General features: G+C 40.6%; 1 protein-coding gene across 14 annotated transcripts in view; it reads right to left on the bottom strand.

The window, feature by feature from the left end:
* Window positions 1–17,359, bottom strand: part of THRB (thyroid hormone receptor beta) — a 174,228-nt gene that overhangs the window by 6,661 nt on the left and 150,208 nt on the right. For 13 of the 14 annotated variants that reach the window (XM_071735509.1, XM_071735516.1, XM_071735510.1 and 10 more), the window contains 5 exons: window positions 14,686–14,786; window positions 10,589–10,736; window positions 8,527–8,732; window positions 5,292–5,438; window positions 455–713 (listed from right to left, as the gene is read on the bottom strand). In XM_071735509.1, coding sequence (XP_071591610.1) covers window positions 455–713; window positions 5,292–5,438; window positions 8,527–8,732; window positions 10,589–10,736; window positions 14,686–14,786 — 861 coding nt within the window. The remainder of the gene's footprint in view (window positions 1–454; window positions 714–5,291; window positions 5,439–8,526; window positions 8,733–10,588; window positions 10,737–14,685; window positions 14,787–17,359) is intronic. The other variant, XM_071735513.1, reaches the window with a different exon arrangement.

Here is a 17,359-nt window from a genome sequence, read left to right as displayed (position 1 = left end):
GAAATAAGCAGGCAGTTCAAGCTAAGCATATGAGACTGATGGATACATATATGAACTTTATTTCCCACCCAGTGTATAACAGTACCTAAGGGAAGAGGGTATTGTGAGGACAACTGCTGCTAAATTCTCAGTTTTTAGTTCAAGGCAAGATGGCTCAGAACCAGATCTGATTTCTTTCTGATGATCATCCCTGCCTCCTCCCTAAGTATTAAACTGAGCATGTTGTGTTACCAAAGCCACTTTTCTGCCCATCTCTCTGAATATCCTGGATTTTTTTCCTAGTGCTCACCAAGTTAGTTCTAAGCTGCACTGGGATTTTGAGAGAGAATGTCTTCTGCATTACTCCAGTCAGAAATGCAAGATCTAACACCCCCCATTTCTTTCAAAAAGACGCTTGTGACAAAGACTGAAGAACTTCAAAATGGTTGAAGTCTCAATATATTTCTGTTCTCACCTGATGACATGAGCAGAACAGCCTGAAGAAGTGCAACCTCGGTGTCATCCAGGTTGAATGAAGAAAGAGACATGCCCAGGTCAAAAATGGCATCAGACACTACGCCAAGACCCCCATTTTTCAGCTGGCCCCTTGTCACCGCCATCTCCCCATTTAGTGTTAAAGTCTCACTCTCAGGGTCATAGCGAACTGCTGCTCGGAGGGACATGATCTCCATACAGCAACCTTTCAGAAGGATGATCTGGTCTTCACATGGCAGCTGCAGAAATTATAAAGGGTAAAGAGAAAGATGTGTTTTTCAAACCGAGTTAGTTTTACAACTACAATAAATCATGAGCATGAAGCTGCTGTTTACACTCCAGGGCACTACCTTGCATAGTTCAGTTCCCCTCCAAACATGCTGCTGACCAACTAGTCCCAGTACACACCAGAAACTTCCAAGACTTCCATTCCTGCCTCCAGAAACTGCTGGCAGGTTACCATCCCCACACACCCTTAGGAAATCTGGTGATGATACAGCTGCGGGCAAGTGGTGCTGGGCAAGATACATAAAGCAAACCAAGCTGGTTCAGATGCTGAGGTGACCCAACTTGCAGACATTCTGGTCTCCGTGGGATTGCTCAGCTTGTGAGAGCTTTATAAAATTAAGTCCAATAAACCTGCAGAACATTTCACCAAGTATGAAGGGTGAAGGAAACCTGCCAGGTGCCAGGCTGGTTGCAAGATATAATACTTGCTTTGTCTCACACCAGGGGTGGGTCTAGCTGAGATGGCTGAAGGGATGACTGTTCTTGGCTGTTTACCCCTCCCTCTTCCACTTCTGAGCTCTTTCAGCTTACAACTTAGCTGAACAGAATCAACTATGTAATTGGGGCTGGTACAGACCTCAACTATCCTAGTTAAACTCACTGCCAGCCAAGCTTGTTTCTTAGCTGACCAGAGGAAAAGAAAGACATTTAGAAGGGTTCATAAGAGTGAACTCTTTATAAATAAAAGGCATGTATAGATTTTTGTACCTAGGAGAGACACCTCAGTCAGTGGGGCATGTACTCCTAATTCTCACTGCCCATTTATACAACAGAGATCTTATTAAGCTCTAGTATGGCTGATTTCCCTGCACTTTCTACATTATCACTGGATAAGGAAAAAACCCATGGTATAGCTCCAGAATTTATGCTGGGCATAAGATGTGATCTTCAGGGCATATGGCTAGACTTGTCTTGTCTATAGTATTAAAAAAGTAAAGCTGTCTGAATTGGTGGAGGTAAGTTTTGTATTTATAAAGTGTCACCAGGATGTGACACATTAGGAGAATGTGTTCTGTTAAGTGTGTCTCTAGTTTTTCATAAGTAATTAATTCAGTGATAGCAACAACCACCAAGACTACTTTGAGACTCTCACTAAACAAACAGAAAGGGTTCATGTATCCAAAAAACCCAACTCATTTCTACTTTGACTCAAAGGAGGCAAAAATCTATCCATTTCTGATTCATACAAAGTTATTGTATTAACCTGATTTGCAATTCAATTCAATATGAAAAAACTATGACTGTGTAGTCACTTGCAAAACAAATACACTGATTTGGTCTAAGATGAAAGTGGAAAGCAGTTTCCTGTTTAGAGAAGAGTTTGTAGTGCAAAGCCAGCCCCAGTAAGAAAAAGGTGTTGAATCATGCAGCTGCTCTTCCAGCAATGCCAGATTCAGGTGTAAAGTGTTTGATATACTAGAAAAATGACTCATCCTGTTCAGGGCAAATCACTTTCTCTGTGGCTCATATTCAGCTCAGCAGCAGAGTGGAGAAGGCTGGACAGGCACAGTGGCAGTGTCACTACCCAGCAACAGTGTCACTACCCAGCAACAGTGCCACTGTTTGGCTGTTGAGACTGAAGTAGGGAAAGAAACAGAGAAAGAAATAAAAATTTATATATATATATATATATATATATATATATATATAAATGTGTGAGAGCAACCATGAAGAGGTATCAGAATAGATACTGATGTTGGGAATAGCTATCTGCAGAGAAAAAAGGGACAGAAGGGAAAGGAGAAGAAAATAGATACGGAGAAAAAAAGACAAAGGAGAAGAAAGAACTGTGGAAAAAAACAGGTAATAGTAGGGAATATACTTCATGATGCTTCAGCTGTTTTATTAGTGAGCCATTAAACCAATGAGAATATCTCTTCCTACTTCAACCTTCTTAAAAATTCTTTACAGTGGTGGGGATCTGGCTATGTCTGTCACCTTTACCTGCTCTTCTAATTCTGAAGGACACAAGGGACACCCTTTTCATGGGTGCAAGCCTCATGTCTTATCTGACAGTAGCAGCAGTTACCAAAGACAGAAAGCTTGAATGTCAATTCTGCTCCAGACTGTCAATGTTTCAATGCTACCTATGCCCATCACTTGAGCATTGCTACCAGAGCAGCTTCCAGGAGTGGGCTGAACACATGTGACTGATTATCTGCCACATGTTGTCCTTTCCTTCTCTCTCTGTAGGGAGAAAAAGTTACAGGCAGGAACCTGAGGTGCTCAGCTCTGCAGGACATACTGGCAGCCAGCACATGAGTAATGCAGAACCATGGAACTGAGCTGAGCTGAGCTACCTAGAAGGGTATTTACACAGCTTCACCCAGTGTGGAGCCACTGCTGCCTGTGACACTTAAATACACACCAAACTCATTAAATACTCCTCAATCTTCATGTTGTACAGACAGAAAAAAATGCAAGAAGCAAACAGCAGAAATAATGAGAAGTAAATGAAGTCTTCCTAATACTTCCACTACCCTAGGATTAGATTATTGCTTTGAGGCATGGGACCAAAGGATGCACAAAAATGAAGCTGGGCTCTCACTGTGCTCTTTGCTGGCTTGTGCATGTGTCCAAAGAACAGAGAAAGAAGGAAAAGTAGCCATGAACATATAAGTGGTTGTGGATGTCCTCTGCCATGCCCCTCCCTCACAGAAATTTACTCCACTCTTAAGTCTGAGCCTCTGTGGAAATAAGAACTGAGATAATGTTTAAATGCTCTGCAGGTCCTATGGGAGAAAGGAAGGCTTTTTCTCATTAAAAAATCTACAGCCCACACAGTGTTGCTTCTAAGAAAAAAGATAGGGTTAAAAACAAGAACTGAAATGAAGTTAAAAGGACAGTTCCCCTCTAAAAAGGAGGAAACATTTATAATTTTCTTCATGCTACAGCAGGAGCTATATGACAGCTCAGAGAACAGCTGTCCTATTACTTTGTGTTCACAAGGAGTTGTCCCTCACTCTGCCATCAGACCTTAGTGTACCTGGGTGTTATGTTTCCATGGTGGCTCAGCTGTAAACAAAGCTGAGCTGCAAAACCTACAGAGGTCATGCCCAATGATGCCTTGACTTCTTCGTCCATGCTTCCTGCCTGGCTCTGACACAAGTGGGCCCATGGTGGCCAGGAGGGGAGGAGATGTCAGATGGGCACTGCAGTCTGTGTGTGACTGGCAAAGCTTTCTAAATTAAATCAACTACCTTGGTATGTCACTACAACTTCCCACCAACAAACTCCAAATCAGAGAAGACAGATTCCCTAAGACACTGAATGTTGCAGGGGCCTCTTGATCTATGGACACATTCCTTGTATTTTAAAGGAAGTATTTTAAAGGAAAGTATCTTCATGCTCGGCCACTATTTCATGCTTTCTTTTCTGATGGAACGAATGCTGTGGTTAGCCAGAGAGAGCTATTTACATTATGCCAACTACTGAATTTTACCTCTTCTTGTTCTGTAGGTGCCAGAGGACATAAATAGCTCCCCTCGATTGACTTTAAAGAAAAGATGCCACCCACAGAAGAGTAAAATGCTCATGGCTGCCTGAAACTCCCTTTCTGGCTGATGTTTAGTTATTAAAAGGAAACACTGTTCCCAGGTAAGGAAGCCTGATGAACTTATTGGCTGTGGTCATTCCTATTATGTAGATCATCCACTTGACATTTCACCAGCAGAGTCATGTGTTGCTCTGCAGTGTGGGTGAGCAAGCAGGCATCCTTCCATGTCTGGATCAGGGATATTTCCATGCTAAAACTTGCATCTGTGAATCCTAAAGAACTCACAAGACTAAAAATTATCATGATTAGTATGACTAAAATGTTATGTCAGGCTGCAGTTCTGATAACATTTTTTAAGTTAGGAAAAAAAATATCATCACCCATTGCATCTGGTCCTTCAATAAAAATGATGGCTTTGTGTAAATGAGAACAGCCAGGAGGGCCTCTGTAGTCACAATGTGCAACCAAGTCTATTTAGAGCCTACTTACTGTAAATTCTATATGTGAGTATCTACATGAAAGGACAATCCACTACTTGTATAGACTCCAACTTGACTTTTATACACAACCCTCCTTTTCAGGAAAAGCACGCCTAGGGAATACAGTGAAACAAATGCAATTCCTGGATTGGGACACTTTCCTGAATGAGAAGAATTTGTTACTGCACAGACCCAACTCTACAATACTGTACCTGCCAAGGAGAGAGAAAGCACAGAGGGAACTGTGTGCTGGAAGATCTGACTAAATATTGTATCAAAGATGCTTCTAGACAGTTTCATTTTGCCCATTTGCTTTGTTCAAGCACTTTTAAGTCCCTAATGAACCATGATGCCTTCTAGATAATCAAAATCAGGATTTCAGTAACCACAAAAAAAAGAAAACTCATAAAAGTCCAGATAATTTTACTCCCGTCTATTTTGAGTCTCTTTTAAGTTTTATTTTTTTAAACATAGTGATTTTTAAAGTTCCATGCCAGGAGTTAGTTTTTAACAACAAGGCATATAAATGAGGATTGCAAGGAAGTTTTTCTTACCTCACAAAACATAGGCAACTTTTTGGCAAAATCCACCACTCTTGTAATCGCTGGTGTGATAATTTTTGTAAACCGGCTGAAGGCTTCTAAATCCACTTTCCCACCTTCTGGGGCATTAACTATTGGTGCCTGCCCAATATCTTCTGGCTAAGGATATAAACAAAGATATTAAAAGGAATAATGTACCTGAGAGCAAGAACTTTATACTTTAGGAAGTCCTGCCAGGGCCAGAGAAGATATGCTAAAATAAAAAAAATGACAAAAAAATCACTATTTTCTTTATAAGTAATGCCCATTACACCCCAAAATGGGAATTTGTTTGTAAGGCATTGGTGAAAGAGGTGACAAAGGTGAATGGTATTGCACCACCCATCCTGTGTAGGCAGCAGCAGCTGCATTTTGTGCACATGCCATTCTTCCTGTTTGCCTGTATCTAATATTTTGTGGGTATAGTGTGTGCATTTTTTGCTTAGACATACAGGCATGTTCTTGCTCTTTACAGGAGCTGAGAACTCTAAAGTCTCTCTAAAAGCAAAGGGAGATGAGGTGATTTGTTACCCCCAAGAAGATGTTGAGAGATTTGCAGAATTGGGCTCCTCCACTTAATCCAAGTGCTGAAATCCTGGCCAGAGCAGACTGCCTGGTGTCACAGAGCTCCAGGCAACTGCCAAGGCCTGCTTCCAGCACTAGAATAAAACAACTGATGCCTAAGAATGGGCACACACACAAAGTCTGGATAAAGTGATGAGAACCTGAACTTCTGTGGTAAAATTTTGGTTGAAAACCACCTTCTGCTTGACTTCAGCCCAAGGCTTCACTGAAAGAGGAAAAAACCAAAGAAGTAATTTTGGAGAATTTCAGTAGGAATATACAGTGATACAGTTTCAAGCAGAACCTGCCACGGGTGTTTTTTATTCTAACTGCATTTCAACTTGTTCATCTGATTTTATGACAGCTCATCAATGTTACAGTGTATTTTAAAAACAGACATACCGAAGCTGCTCTGTTTGCTAAGTGTGGCTTTGCGGTTGTAAAACACCTGCCAACCACCATGCTGAGGTTCTCTTTTGTTCACATTAAGAGAGTCAAAAACTGGATAAGACCCAGAGAAGAAGGTCTTTAAGACTGATGGACTTAATGACATTTATATAAGGGCATTTATATTTCAGCACAGGAGAGGTGCTGAAAGTGGTGTCTGTAATAAAAACCTTGTACTTGGCAGTTTTTTAAAGTAACACATCATAAAAGATCCTTCCACATCTCTGTCACCAATCTGAATCCAAATCTAACTTCTTTCAAGAAAAATCTCAGCCATGCTGTTAATAAAGCAAGCACCAATTGTAAAGGAAAAACGAAGAGGACTGGTTTCAATTATTTGATGGTTCTTACCAAGAAACTCAAATAATCCCAGCTCTAGGCTCTGCCCCTCCCTGAATTTTGGGAAACAAAACCACATTGTCTGTGTGTTCATGATAAAAAACCTTCATCACTTCCAAGCAAGAAGACCAAATGCTTAAAGCCATGCATGACATTGTCTGGGAGAAAGAGAGGAGTGTTTCCTTGGGAAAGCCAAAAGAAGTCAGGATTGCTGGCTAAAGCTAACACACACCAGAAGAGCACGCAACTGGAGAGCCCTCGCCACCTAACCCACCTCACTAGGAAAAGGGATCCAAACCTCAAAGGAGCTCCTGCTGATGAAGAACCAGCCTCAGCTGCCTCAGGACCAACCCACAGCTCCTGAGTTGTGTAGTCAGTTCCTCTTGCTCTTCAACAGCTTCTGGAAGGGGCTTTTAAAAGCCCTCCAGGCCAGCCTGTGCTTTCCCTTCTATGCTGGCTGCAGGATGTCAGTGAGCTTCCTACACTTGCCTTGAAACCCCCACTGCAAAGAACCAGGAGGCTCTGCAGCAAGGGCTGCACTGAAAGCCTGGCCTAGGAACCAGCTGTGGAAGTCACATCTGCTTCCTGAACATTCCATTACAGCTGCCACCCCTCTCTCTGCCTCATCCTTCCCCTCTCACATTGCCTCATCTCCTGCCTCTGGGCACTCTTTGCTGGAAGCTCTCCCTCCACTGTGACAGTCTCCAGAGCCTCAAGTCTCCCAACAACAACATTTTACCTGGCCCAGTGTCTACCAGCTTTCTACCTGTGCCCTCATTCACAGACCTCAAACTCCATGCTTTATCCCAAACCAGGTGATACTGAAATAAAGCACTAGAAACTGCACTGCTGCTTCTTGCCAGCACTCACTACTAGCTGTGGTTTCCCAACTGGATGCTACCACGAGCATGAAGCCATTCATATAGAAACTTAGACAGTACCACTGGAATTAGCAAAAAATCATCAAAGGGGTCAGCTGGTTTGAATCTATAACTTAGCTTGGCAACTTAACAGTGGGTCGAGATTCCCACAGTGAATTAGGCAGCAAGAGCCTAGGCCTGAAAAAAAATGAATATTCTCTACCTGATCTGGTATACACAGACTGTCAAAGACCTCTGTGTATTCCCAACATGCAGACTATAATATCTTTTGTGCTGCCTAAGCATTTTGCATTCTGCACTTATTTCCTTGAAAAATTGATTTAGAAAAATCAAATAAATCCTTTTCTAAGGCTGAGCATGACAAATCACCATTTATTTTATGATCCTTCATTATATGCTGAAAACTTAAGTCATCTTGTAGTCTGCAATCCCACTGCTATAGTGTACGTATTATCCTGCTTTCAGTGGAATTCGTTCTTCTTTGCCAAATTTATTTTAATTAACGAGCACATTTTGAACAAGGAGGCAAAACCCAGAAGTAATTAATAAAAAATACCAGCTTTTATGTAAAACTTTACACTGTTTTAACACTTAAATGTGTTTGTATGCTATTCCCTAATAAAGACAACTACCCCTGGATATAATATATATAAAATATATGGTATGCACTGTACACTGCTACTGCTGTTAACCAGGAGTGATACAATTTTTCTGATTTTTCTGATCATAGCACAGTAGAAGTATCCAGCTGGGTCAGCTTTAACAACATGCTGGTTATCCCTTGAAATACATGATCTGATCAAACACTGAGCACCAGCTAAGAATAAGCAAGTAGTAGTTATAAAAATTATCCATGTTTCATGTGTGCCAATACACTGGCAGATACAGCCTCTTTGGGGCTGCAGTGCTGGGAAGGGAGTTCAGAGGAAAGGAAGGAACCTGGCTTCAAAAGCAGAGTAAAACTCTACAGTCCTTACCAGAAATTTCCTTTTCTGCTTCCAGTGGCTTCCTTGGGCATTGGTGGCCACATGGGCTTCTGTAACAATTTTGATGAGTTCCCATTCCTCATCCGTTGGCTCTGGTTTGTGCCCAATGGTTTTCTGCAGCTCTTCCCGACGTCTCTTCTCCCGATTTTCTTCTATCAGCTTCCTCTTTGCCAACCGCTTGTTGTCATCCAACACCACTGGCAGGGGAAAAGCACACAAAAATAGAAGAAAGCTCTTTAAAGCTGACTGAACTTTGGGCTTTTCTGTGCCTGAGGTACTGATCAATTACGTCACCATGGCTAATTGCTAAAGGAGTACTTTGGTAAAACCGATAGGTGAGATAAATAATTCTCTTATTTCTGTCTCCAAACTTTATTTTCTCAGAAGCCTGGACTGCAAAGAATGACTTACCCTTCTGGTAACATGATGTATACCACCATAGCCCTCAGTTGCTTATTCCACCAATAAAACTAATATGTAAAAGCTTTGTGAGGACTCAAAGCGCTCCCGTAACAGACTTGGAGTAATCCATGCTGGGAAAGATTTACTTTTATTTTCTTAACAGTAGAATAAGCACGCTCACTGCTCAAAGTTGTGTAGACTGTGTTCTTGTAAGAAGGCAACATGGATTTAAGAATGGGGGAGTACTTATTCATGAGAGGTTCAATGCCCTGTTGTATGGCCCACTCAGAAACAATCTGCCTTTGGCTCTTCCCGTCAGCCCTACAAATGGGTCATTCTGTAGTTCCCCTAGAGCTCCACTACAGCCAGGGATGCCAGGCACAGAGGCCCCAAGGCTGCACATCTCTGACCACCTTCACTGAAGGTTTTGTCAATTTTCCATACAAACATGTATAAGCCACTTCAGAGACTCACAGCACGGTTTAAAACAGACTGGCCTGCAGAAGGACCATCCTGATCCACAGCTGGAGGCAGGCAGGTGGGAGCAGAGAAAACTCTGCTTACATGCTTCTGGTCACACATTTTTAACTCAAAGGTGTGGGAAACCCTTCTGGAGTTGGAGCTGGCTGTCCTGCCTGCCACATGCAGTGACAAGTCCTTTAGCACAAACGCAGGTGCATCCCACCAAGGTTATATCAGCTTTATGGTATTGGCACCTGCTGGTCAGAACCAGACTTGGAGAAATGTCTGGCTCTGCTCAGCCACTGCCTGACTGATGTTCACCTCTGCCTGCTGCACCAGATTGGGCTGGGTGAGAACTGCTGAGCTGGAGATACCCACTCTCACCTCCTGAAGGTCTACCTGTCCAACATGAAACCGTGTAATTTCTTCTATTTCCCTCTAGACAGTAGAAGTTGTTATACATCACATTACCAATGAAAACTGCCAAGTTAGAATATTTTTTCTGTTGTTTATTGGGCTTGTTTGCCTGTCAGGTTTTTCTGCAGAGGATTATGCTGGCAACAACCATTAACATTAATGAGCAGGGGGATTTATGTGAGTTCCTCCCAGTTGCACTAATTGACGTTATCGGTGTAAATCCCTGTACAAGGGCAGGAAAAGACCCCTAAGGGTTAATCTTACAGCCATATGTTCTGGTTCTTTAGAATGAGAGTTGACTTCTTTGCAGTTGATAACTTCTTCAGGGCTAAAAATAAAACAAACAACTGCAGGATGACTCATACAACGACATTCAATTTCACATCCTCCAGAATTTTCTAAACAAGATGTTTTTTCTCAAGCAAAGTGTCCATCCAGATGCATTTCCCCCTCCCCTACACTGAAGAGCCAACATTCCTATTGTTACTGAGTAAGTAAGGCCAGGAGGAGGTGCAGTCTGGTGAAGGATAAACAAAAAATTACAGCCTTTTGAAAGTGGCTTGAACCAACGAACATAATTCTCCAGTACGAATTATTAAAAACAAGAAAGTGCTGGCAGTTCTGGTCTACTTGAAAAATCTTCACCAATCAGCATACTTTAAGCAAAACATACACCAGGAAAAAAAAAAAAAAAAAAAAAAAAAAAAAAAAAAAAAAAAAAAAAAAAAAAGAAAAAAAAAAAGAATAAAGAAAACCAAAAAAACATACTTACAATCTGTTGCCATGCCAACAAAGATACATTTTTTGAAGCGACATTCCTGGCACTGATTTCTTGTTACTTTGTCTATCACACATTTTCCTTCATATTTACAGGAATAGGTTGGATGGAGGTTTTTCTGAATGGTTCTTCTAAAAAAACCCTAAGTGCAATAAATAAATACATTGGAAAGCATTAGCACTGTGCAGCTTTTTCAGATTGTAAGGACACTGTGGTTTGGTAGGAATGTACCTAAGTATGCAAGATAACATACATAATTCCATGAAACTCTCAAAGAGGAAAAGAACAAACCAGTTTCATAGTGTACAGCATTTCTTTTCTGAGTTTAATGAAACATGATGAAGCATAATGAAACTCTCTAAAAACTAAAAACCATATAGACATCTTAGGTAAATTAAGCTATAAGTAATGCTGTCTTGAAGAACAAATGCTGCCTACGTGTTTTCCTGAAGTCTTATGTTTCTGCATGTATTTGAATTAGAGGGTTTATTTTGAGCCCCTTTCTAAATTTCATATTCATTTTGAGGGATATTAAGAGACAGACATATACTTTTAGTTTAAGACCAGCTTCTGCAAATGGTAAAACTGGTGGTGTGCACGTGCTAGTAAGGGATTAAGAACAAACAGTCCTACTCCTTTCTTTCCATCAAAGCCCGAATAACCAACCAACCAAATCTGGGCAAGACTTAGAATTTTTAAAACACAATTTACTCAGTCTTTGAATTTGGGTCTAAATAATGAATCCATAATTTTAAAATTACTTTTTTTTTCTGATTTAATTAAAACAAGATTTGAAAATTAATTAAAACAAGATTTAATTAGAATTTACCGAGGACCCCTGTATCCCAAAGAAGCATCACCAATAGAGATTCCTCTATATAAAAATCATTATATCTATGTACCAATGCATGCATCCATCCATCATAACACAGTTCTACATTGCCACTTGTTACGTGGATATATGGTCAAGATCCTAAGCTCATGTGAACTTCAGCTCCACTGAATTCACTGATTTATACACTCCACAGACCCTGGCCCTGGGTAAAGAAATTAAGATACGACTCAACATCACAGACTTAATCCTGGTATTAATTTCAAAATTTACATTTCATTTCATATAATTTAATTTCATTTTTCATTTCAACTTTTCTCATTGTCTTCCACAACAGCTGCAATGATATGGACTTTAAAGACTGCAAGATATGGACTAGATGGGCTGCAGTGAAAGAAATTTGGACTTGACTTTAATTTTCCATTTCATCATTGCTTGAGACCACCTACATTCTGCAATGAAGCTTGGGATCACCTTGATTTAGAGAACTCACTGGGACCCTGGACTTGACGCCACTTAGAATAAATTTAGTTTCATAAAAACAATGGCAAAATTCAAGTGAGATTTTACCTAATGAATAGTCTCTTCAGCTGGGATTTTATCTAATGAATAGTCTCTTCACTTCATTAGGCAAGAAGTCTGTTTTTAATCATGCTAAATAACACTCAGTAAAATCTCAGAGCAGTGTGTAACTTCATTTAACACAGAATGTTGAATTTAGACATACAGACAAGACTGTATTTCAGCTTGAGCTCCTAACCCCAGTGAAAACAAAAAGCCTTTTCCCCATTAGAATTTGATCTTAGAAGATCCTGTTCCAGTTAAGAGTACAACTCTTCCTTCCTACATAATGATAAGGCCTGAAATCTCAGTTAAACTGAGTTGCATAAAGTGTGAGCCTTTTCAAGACCGGGACCTGTTAGGTTGAGCCCAAATCCAGGAAATCACAGGCAAGATTTCCTAATGCAGGGTTAGGATCAGGTCTCAAACTCTCATCCACTCAACAACTCCGTTTGTACACACTCTCAATCCTGTGATAAATTCCTACAGATGGGACCTGTCCTTCTCTTCCCTGTAGATTGAAGATGGCTCTAGACAACTCAGGACACCATGTTTCAATCCAGGTTGAAAACTAGGGCAATCTCTAAATGGAAAAATCTCTGGTGACTCTGAGGAAGTGGTACTCAACTTTTGTTTTCCAAACCATTAATGTAACTCTATCTTCACAGTGGCAAGATTCTTCACCACCTGTTTTGGGGTCAGCACATTTCATCTTTGCATTTCTCAGAAACCTTTTGCAGAAGACCTCTTTGATCATCTGTAGATACATTGTGATAAGGAAGCTGCTCTCTTTTTGTCCAAACACTTAATCATAGAACTGTTGATTTTACCAATAAAAACAGGCAAATTTTACTGCAGTGCAACTACTCTTTTTCCACATTTCTTCACTGGATTTTACAGATTTCTTTTTCATTATTGTGACCTAAGTCACAATAAATACAATGGGTACAGTTCAGAGAACATTTCAGAATTCACTGCCATCAGAACTCACTGCTGGTTTATTTGTGTTTAAATTCCTTCCAGTTTACTCTTCAGAAATCATGTGAGGATGATCTGTTCAAGAAAGCCCTTGCCAAAGCAAATTTTTGGCTGTCAGCCCTGATTAAATGTTGTTACACGTTGATTTTGAATAGAAGTATCTTGCAAATGTCAAATTAATTGAGAATTGATTAAATATAACTTTGCTGATAAATCATGCAACTTCAGGAGCATATGCAGATCCTCTAAAGCACAGGTTGAAATTGTCCACACAAACCCCCCCAGCTTGTAAAATGAGTAAATCTGCAAGAACAATGACAAACAAAAACAAAATGGTCTGTTTGTTGGTCAGCAATAATTAGGAGAAAGAAATTAATTACTTTTTGCAAACTGTTAGCTCAGTTTCATGTATACATAAGGATTATTTTAAATTGTACATCAGAGAGAAGAATTTTGCATGAAGATAAAAGTAAATTTTGTAGTAGGAAAGCTGGTGAGAGATACAGCAATTCTGCTGGAAGCAAAAGATATTTCATAATGCCATAGTGTTGCTGAGTTCTCATTATATGTGAATTCTGTCATATTCATACATTTTATGTATTGTTATCACCTGGTATACGGGATGCAAATGTGTAAGAATCACTTTTCAGTACCTTTTTTCTTCAGATAAATTTTGTTCCCATACATATTATGTATGTATGGGTATAAAACCATTAGGAGTATGAGCACAAACCTGATATACATACGATATTTAGGTCTTTGTGCATTTCATAAATTTGACTCAGGGCAATGCTGTACAATTGAAGGACTGCTTCAACACAGGAGTTACTGTGATGCGGGGCTCTAAAGCCAATCAAAACTCATAATCTCAGATTCAAATATTCCACACCTTGGGGACGAACAGAATAAGACTTTTGCAGCTTAGTCCCATGACACTGGTCCTATGCATGTGTGGTCCCATTTGTTGAGAAAACACAATGATTTTTATATTTTCTGCAGGAAAGAATAGTTTTCTTACAGGATGTCAAGCTATTCAGGCAAATTTATGGCTGTGTAATCGTGTAGATGTGCCTGATTGTGTTACTCAAATTATTTTTTCATTTACTTGCCCAAAGCAATCTCTTTTTAAATTTTGCATGTGTCTTTGGAGATACAATTTAGGGCTGAAAGCACATCTCAATATGCTTAAGTTAAAGAAGTCAAAATCTTTTTTTAGCTGGACATCAATGCTTCCCAAAGTGATGGATGTTACTGTTGTGTGAGCATGTGGAAAGCATTTTGATTTTTTTCTTCTTCACAGTGACAACGAGAGGCACTGGAACACTGTTAATTGCTACAGACTCTGTGGCCACAGGCAGAATCTCAGCTATGGCATAAGCAGCTTTGCTGAAGTTGCTGGGAGTCTGAAAACTGCAGTGGCTGAGAGCATGGCCAAAGAAACACTAAAAAACGGAAAAATGCAAAAGCTATCAGCCAAACAGCAACAACAGAAGTCTGAGTTTCTCCTTTCCTTTTCAGAAGAAAACACTGCAAAAATCAATAATACTCCTTATGTATATGAACTGCAGAGCAGCATAGCCAGATAGGGCTTATCATCAGTACTGGATGTTCTTATTCACTTCTAATCTTTGTTTTATTTGAAGCACAGTTCAGGAAGTCTGTATAATGGAGGAGCTGGAGAGCTATTTTCTGATTCCCACTTTCCCACTGTGCCATTTACCTTGCAACCTTCGCAAGTGATGCAGCGATAATGGTATCCGGTGGCTTTGTCCCCACATACTACACATAGCTCATCCTTGTCTAAGTAACTGGGTATATACCCTGTAAAGAAAAAGAGGATGAAGAATGTAAACTCAATATGAAATGATACAATACATTTGATGTAAAAATATTGTATTAAAATGCACTGTATATCTTGTCTAACAGTACAATGCTTCTGAAGTCACTGAATTTCCAGAATAAAAAGCTCATTCTCTGTTAGGGATCTATTTAAACATAGTCTACAATGTCTTCTATTTTCAGACTGATTCAGCATCTACTGGTAAAGAGGAAGAAGTCAGAACATGACTCCTCTCTCCTGAGTGAAATACTCCCTCAGAAAAATAAATGTATTTATTTCCACCTCAAAGGCTTTGATGTGAAAAATATAACAGTGACACACACAATAAATTTCTCTTTTCAGCTGCGCAAAAAATCCAATATACTTGTACACTGAAGATGAAATCCCAGGTTGCAGGGTGACTCAGGGACCCGGCCATAAGAAATATTTACTGAGAGATTGTTTCTTTCAAAACAGCTCTGCAGCTGTGCTTGGAGAAGCACCGGCAACAGATAGCCCAAGCTGTATTGATCACATCTTACCTGGGTGTGCAGGAACATCTAATACAGTACAAGTTCAGGGCAGAATACATGAGCATTCAAAGATGTGTGTGTCTATGTGCATGAGCTAAAATGACTTTTTCTCTTCTGAAGTAGCTTACCAGACACCCAACAAGTGAAATAAAATATTACTGCTTTGAAAAACATTGGCAGTTTTTGCTTCTCTTCCCACAATGTCATTTGTTTTGATAACATAAACATATTTTCAATTTGAGCAAAACCCCAAAACAATTCTGATGGCAGTCAAAAAGTAATTCTAAACTGAAGAGAATGCTGAAACAGGGTAATATACAAACATTCCAAAATATGTGTTCCCGTGACTCATAATTAATGGTGTTATGGCACATAACTTTCTCTTCTGAAAAATCTCTGCCAAGTTGTAACACAGAGATCTCAGGTTCACTTTGAGGGGAGAGAGTAAAGTGCAGCTGCAACCAGGTAAGATTATTGGAGTGCAGTAAATATTTCAAAGAATCCCAGAATGGCTGAGGTTGGTAGGGACCTCTGCAGGTCATCTGGTCCAAGCAAGACCAAGTACAGCTGGTAGACCAGGACCCTGCCCAGCTGGCTTTTAAGTATCTCCAAGGGTGGAGTCTCCATAACCTCTCTTGGCAACCTATGTCCAGGCTTGGCCACCCTCACAGTGCAAACAAAAAGATTAAGATGGAATTTCCTCTGTTTCTGTTTGTGCCCATTGCCTCTTGTCCTGTCACTGGGCACCACTGAGAAGAGTCTGGCTCTGTCTTCTGCCTGGTGGGGGATCAGGTATTTATACACGTGGCTAAAATTCCCCTTGAGACATTTCTACTCCAGGCTGAACAGTCCCTCATTCTCTCCTCATAGAACAGAAGCTTCAGTCCCTTCAATATCTTCGTGGTTCTTCATTATGTCAATGTCCTTCCTGGACTGGGAAGTCCAGAAATGCACATGTGTTTCACCAGAGCTGAGCAGAGGGGAAGTATCACCTCCCCCATCCTCCTGGTGATGATCTGCCTAACGCACACCATTTGACCTTCCTTGCCACAAGGACAAGCTGTTGGCTTACATTCAACTTGCTGCCCACCAGGAAACCCCAAGTACTTCAATGCAAAGTGTTTTCCAGCCTATCAGCTGCCAGCCTGTACTGCTGCATTCATTATTACCCCACAGTGCAGGATTTGACATTTCCCTTTGATAAACTTCAAGACATTCCTCTCATCCCATTTTCCCAGCCTACTTAGACTGCTCTGAATAGCAGCACACTCATCTGGTGCACCAGCCACTCCTCCTGGTTTTCCATCAGCTGCCAACTGGCTGTGAGAAATAAAGGAAGAGTCATTTGGATGTGGCTGCCTCTGACACTACCCCTTCTACTTGCTGAACCCATCTGTGGCATCACATGTTGGGCTGGACTCCAAGCTTGCTGTCTTTGTGCAGCCCTCACACCAGTACAGCTCAGCAACTCAGCACATGGAGGCCAACCAGCCACTAAGCTCAGGGCAGCTGAAGGTTGGAGGATGCTGCAAGAGGTGGGGGCATTATTTTCTTGTGACTAAGGTGCCAGAGGGTTGGGTCACTAACAGACATCTCAAATGAAAGCACCCTCCAAGGATTACACTTGCCAGAGGTTCTCCAGAAAGAAAAGCCCAAATGAGAGAGAAAACACTTGAAATTAACTGAGTGTTAAAATACTCGAATTTTCCAGAGGCTAAAGAGTAGATTAGGATAAAGTAAAGAAGGCAGGAAGTATTTGTACAGTCTACTTTGTATTTCTGCTTTGAGCATAATCATGAGAACCTGAGATTATAGAGGGAATTCTATCCCTCTTATGTAATGCTGAGAAGCAGGAGCACTCAGAAGCCATGTCTGGGTACCTGCATCTCATGTTCACTAATACTCCTCCTGGAATCTGAAAGGGGAGTGGGAGAATGAGCAGAGAGTTTACTGATGCATGAAACCAACCTACAGTATAGTAAAATATCAGAGTCATATTCAGGTTATGCTTCTTCACTACGAACAAGCTGCGTCTGAATAGA

The sequence above is a fragment of the Heliangelus exortis genome, chromosome 2 (genome assembly GCF_036169615.1).
Source record: "Heliangelus exortis chromosome 2, bHelExo1.hap1, whole genome shotgun sequence".
NCBI lineage: Eukaryota > Metazoa > Chordata > Aves > Apodiformes > Trochilidae > Heliangelus > Heliangelus exortis.
The sequence above is the reverse complement of the archived record's forward strand: the minus strand, read 5'-3'. Positions and strand labels throughout refer to the sequence as shown.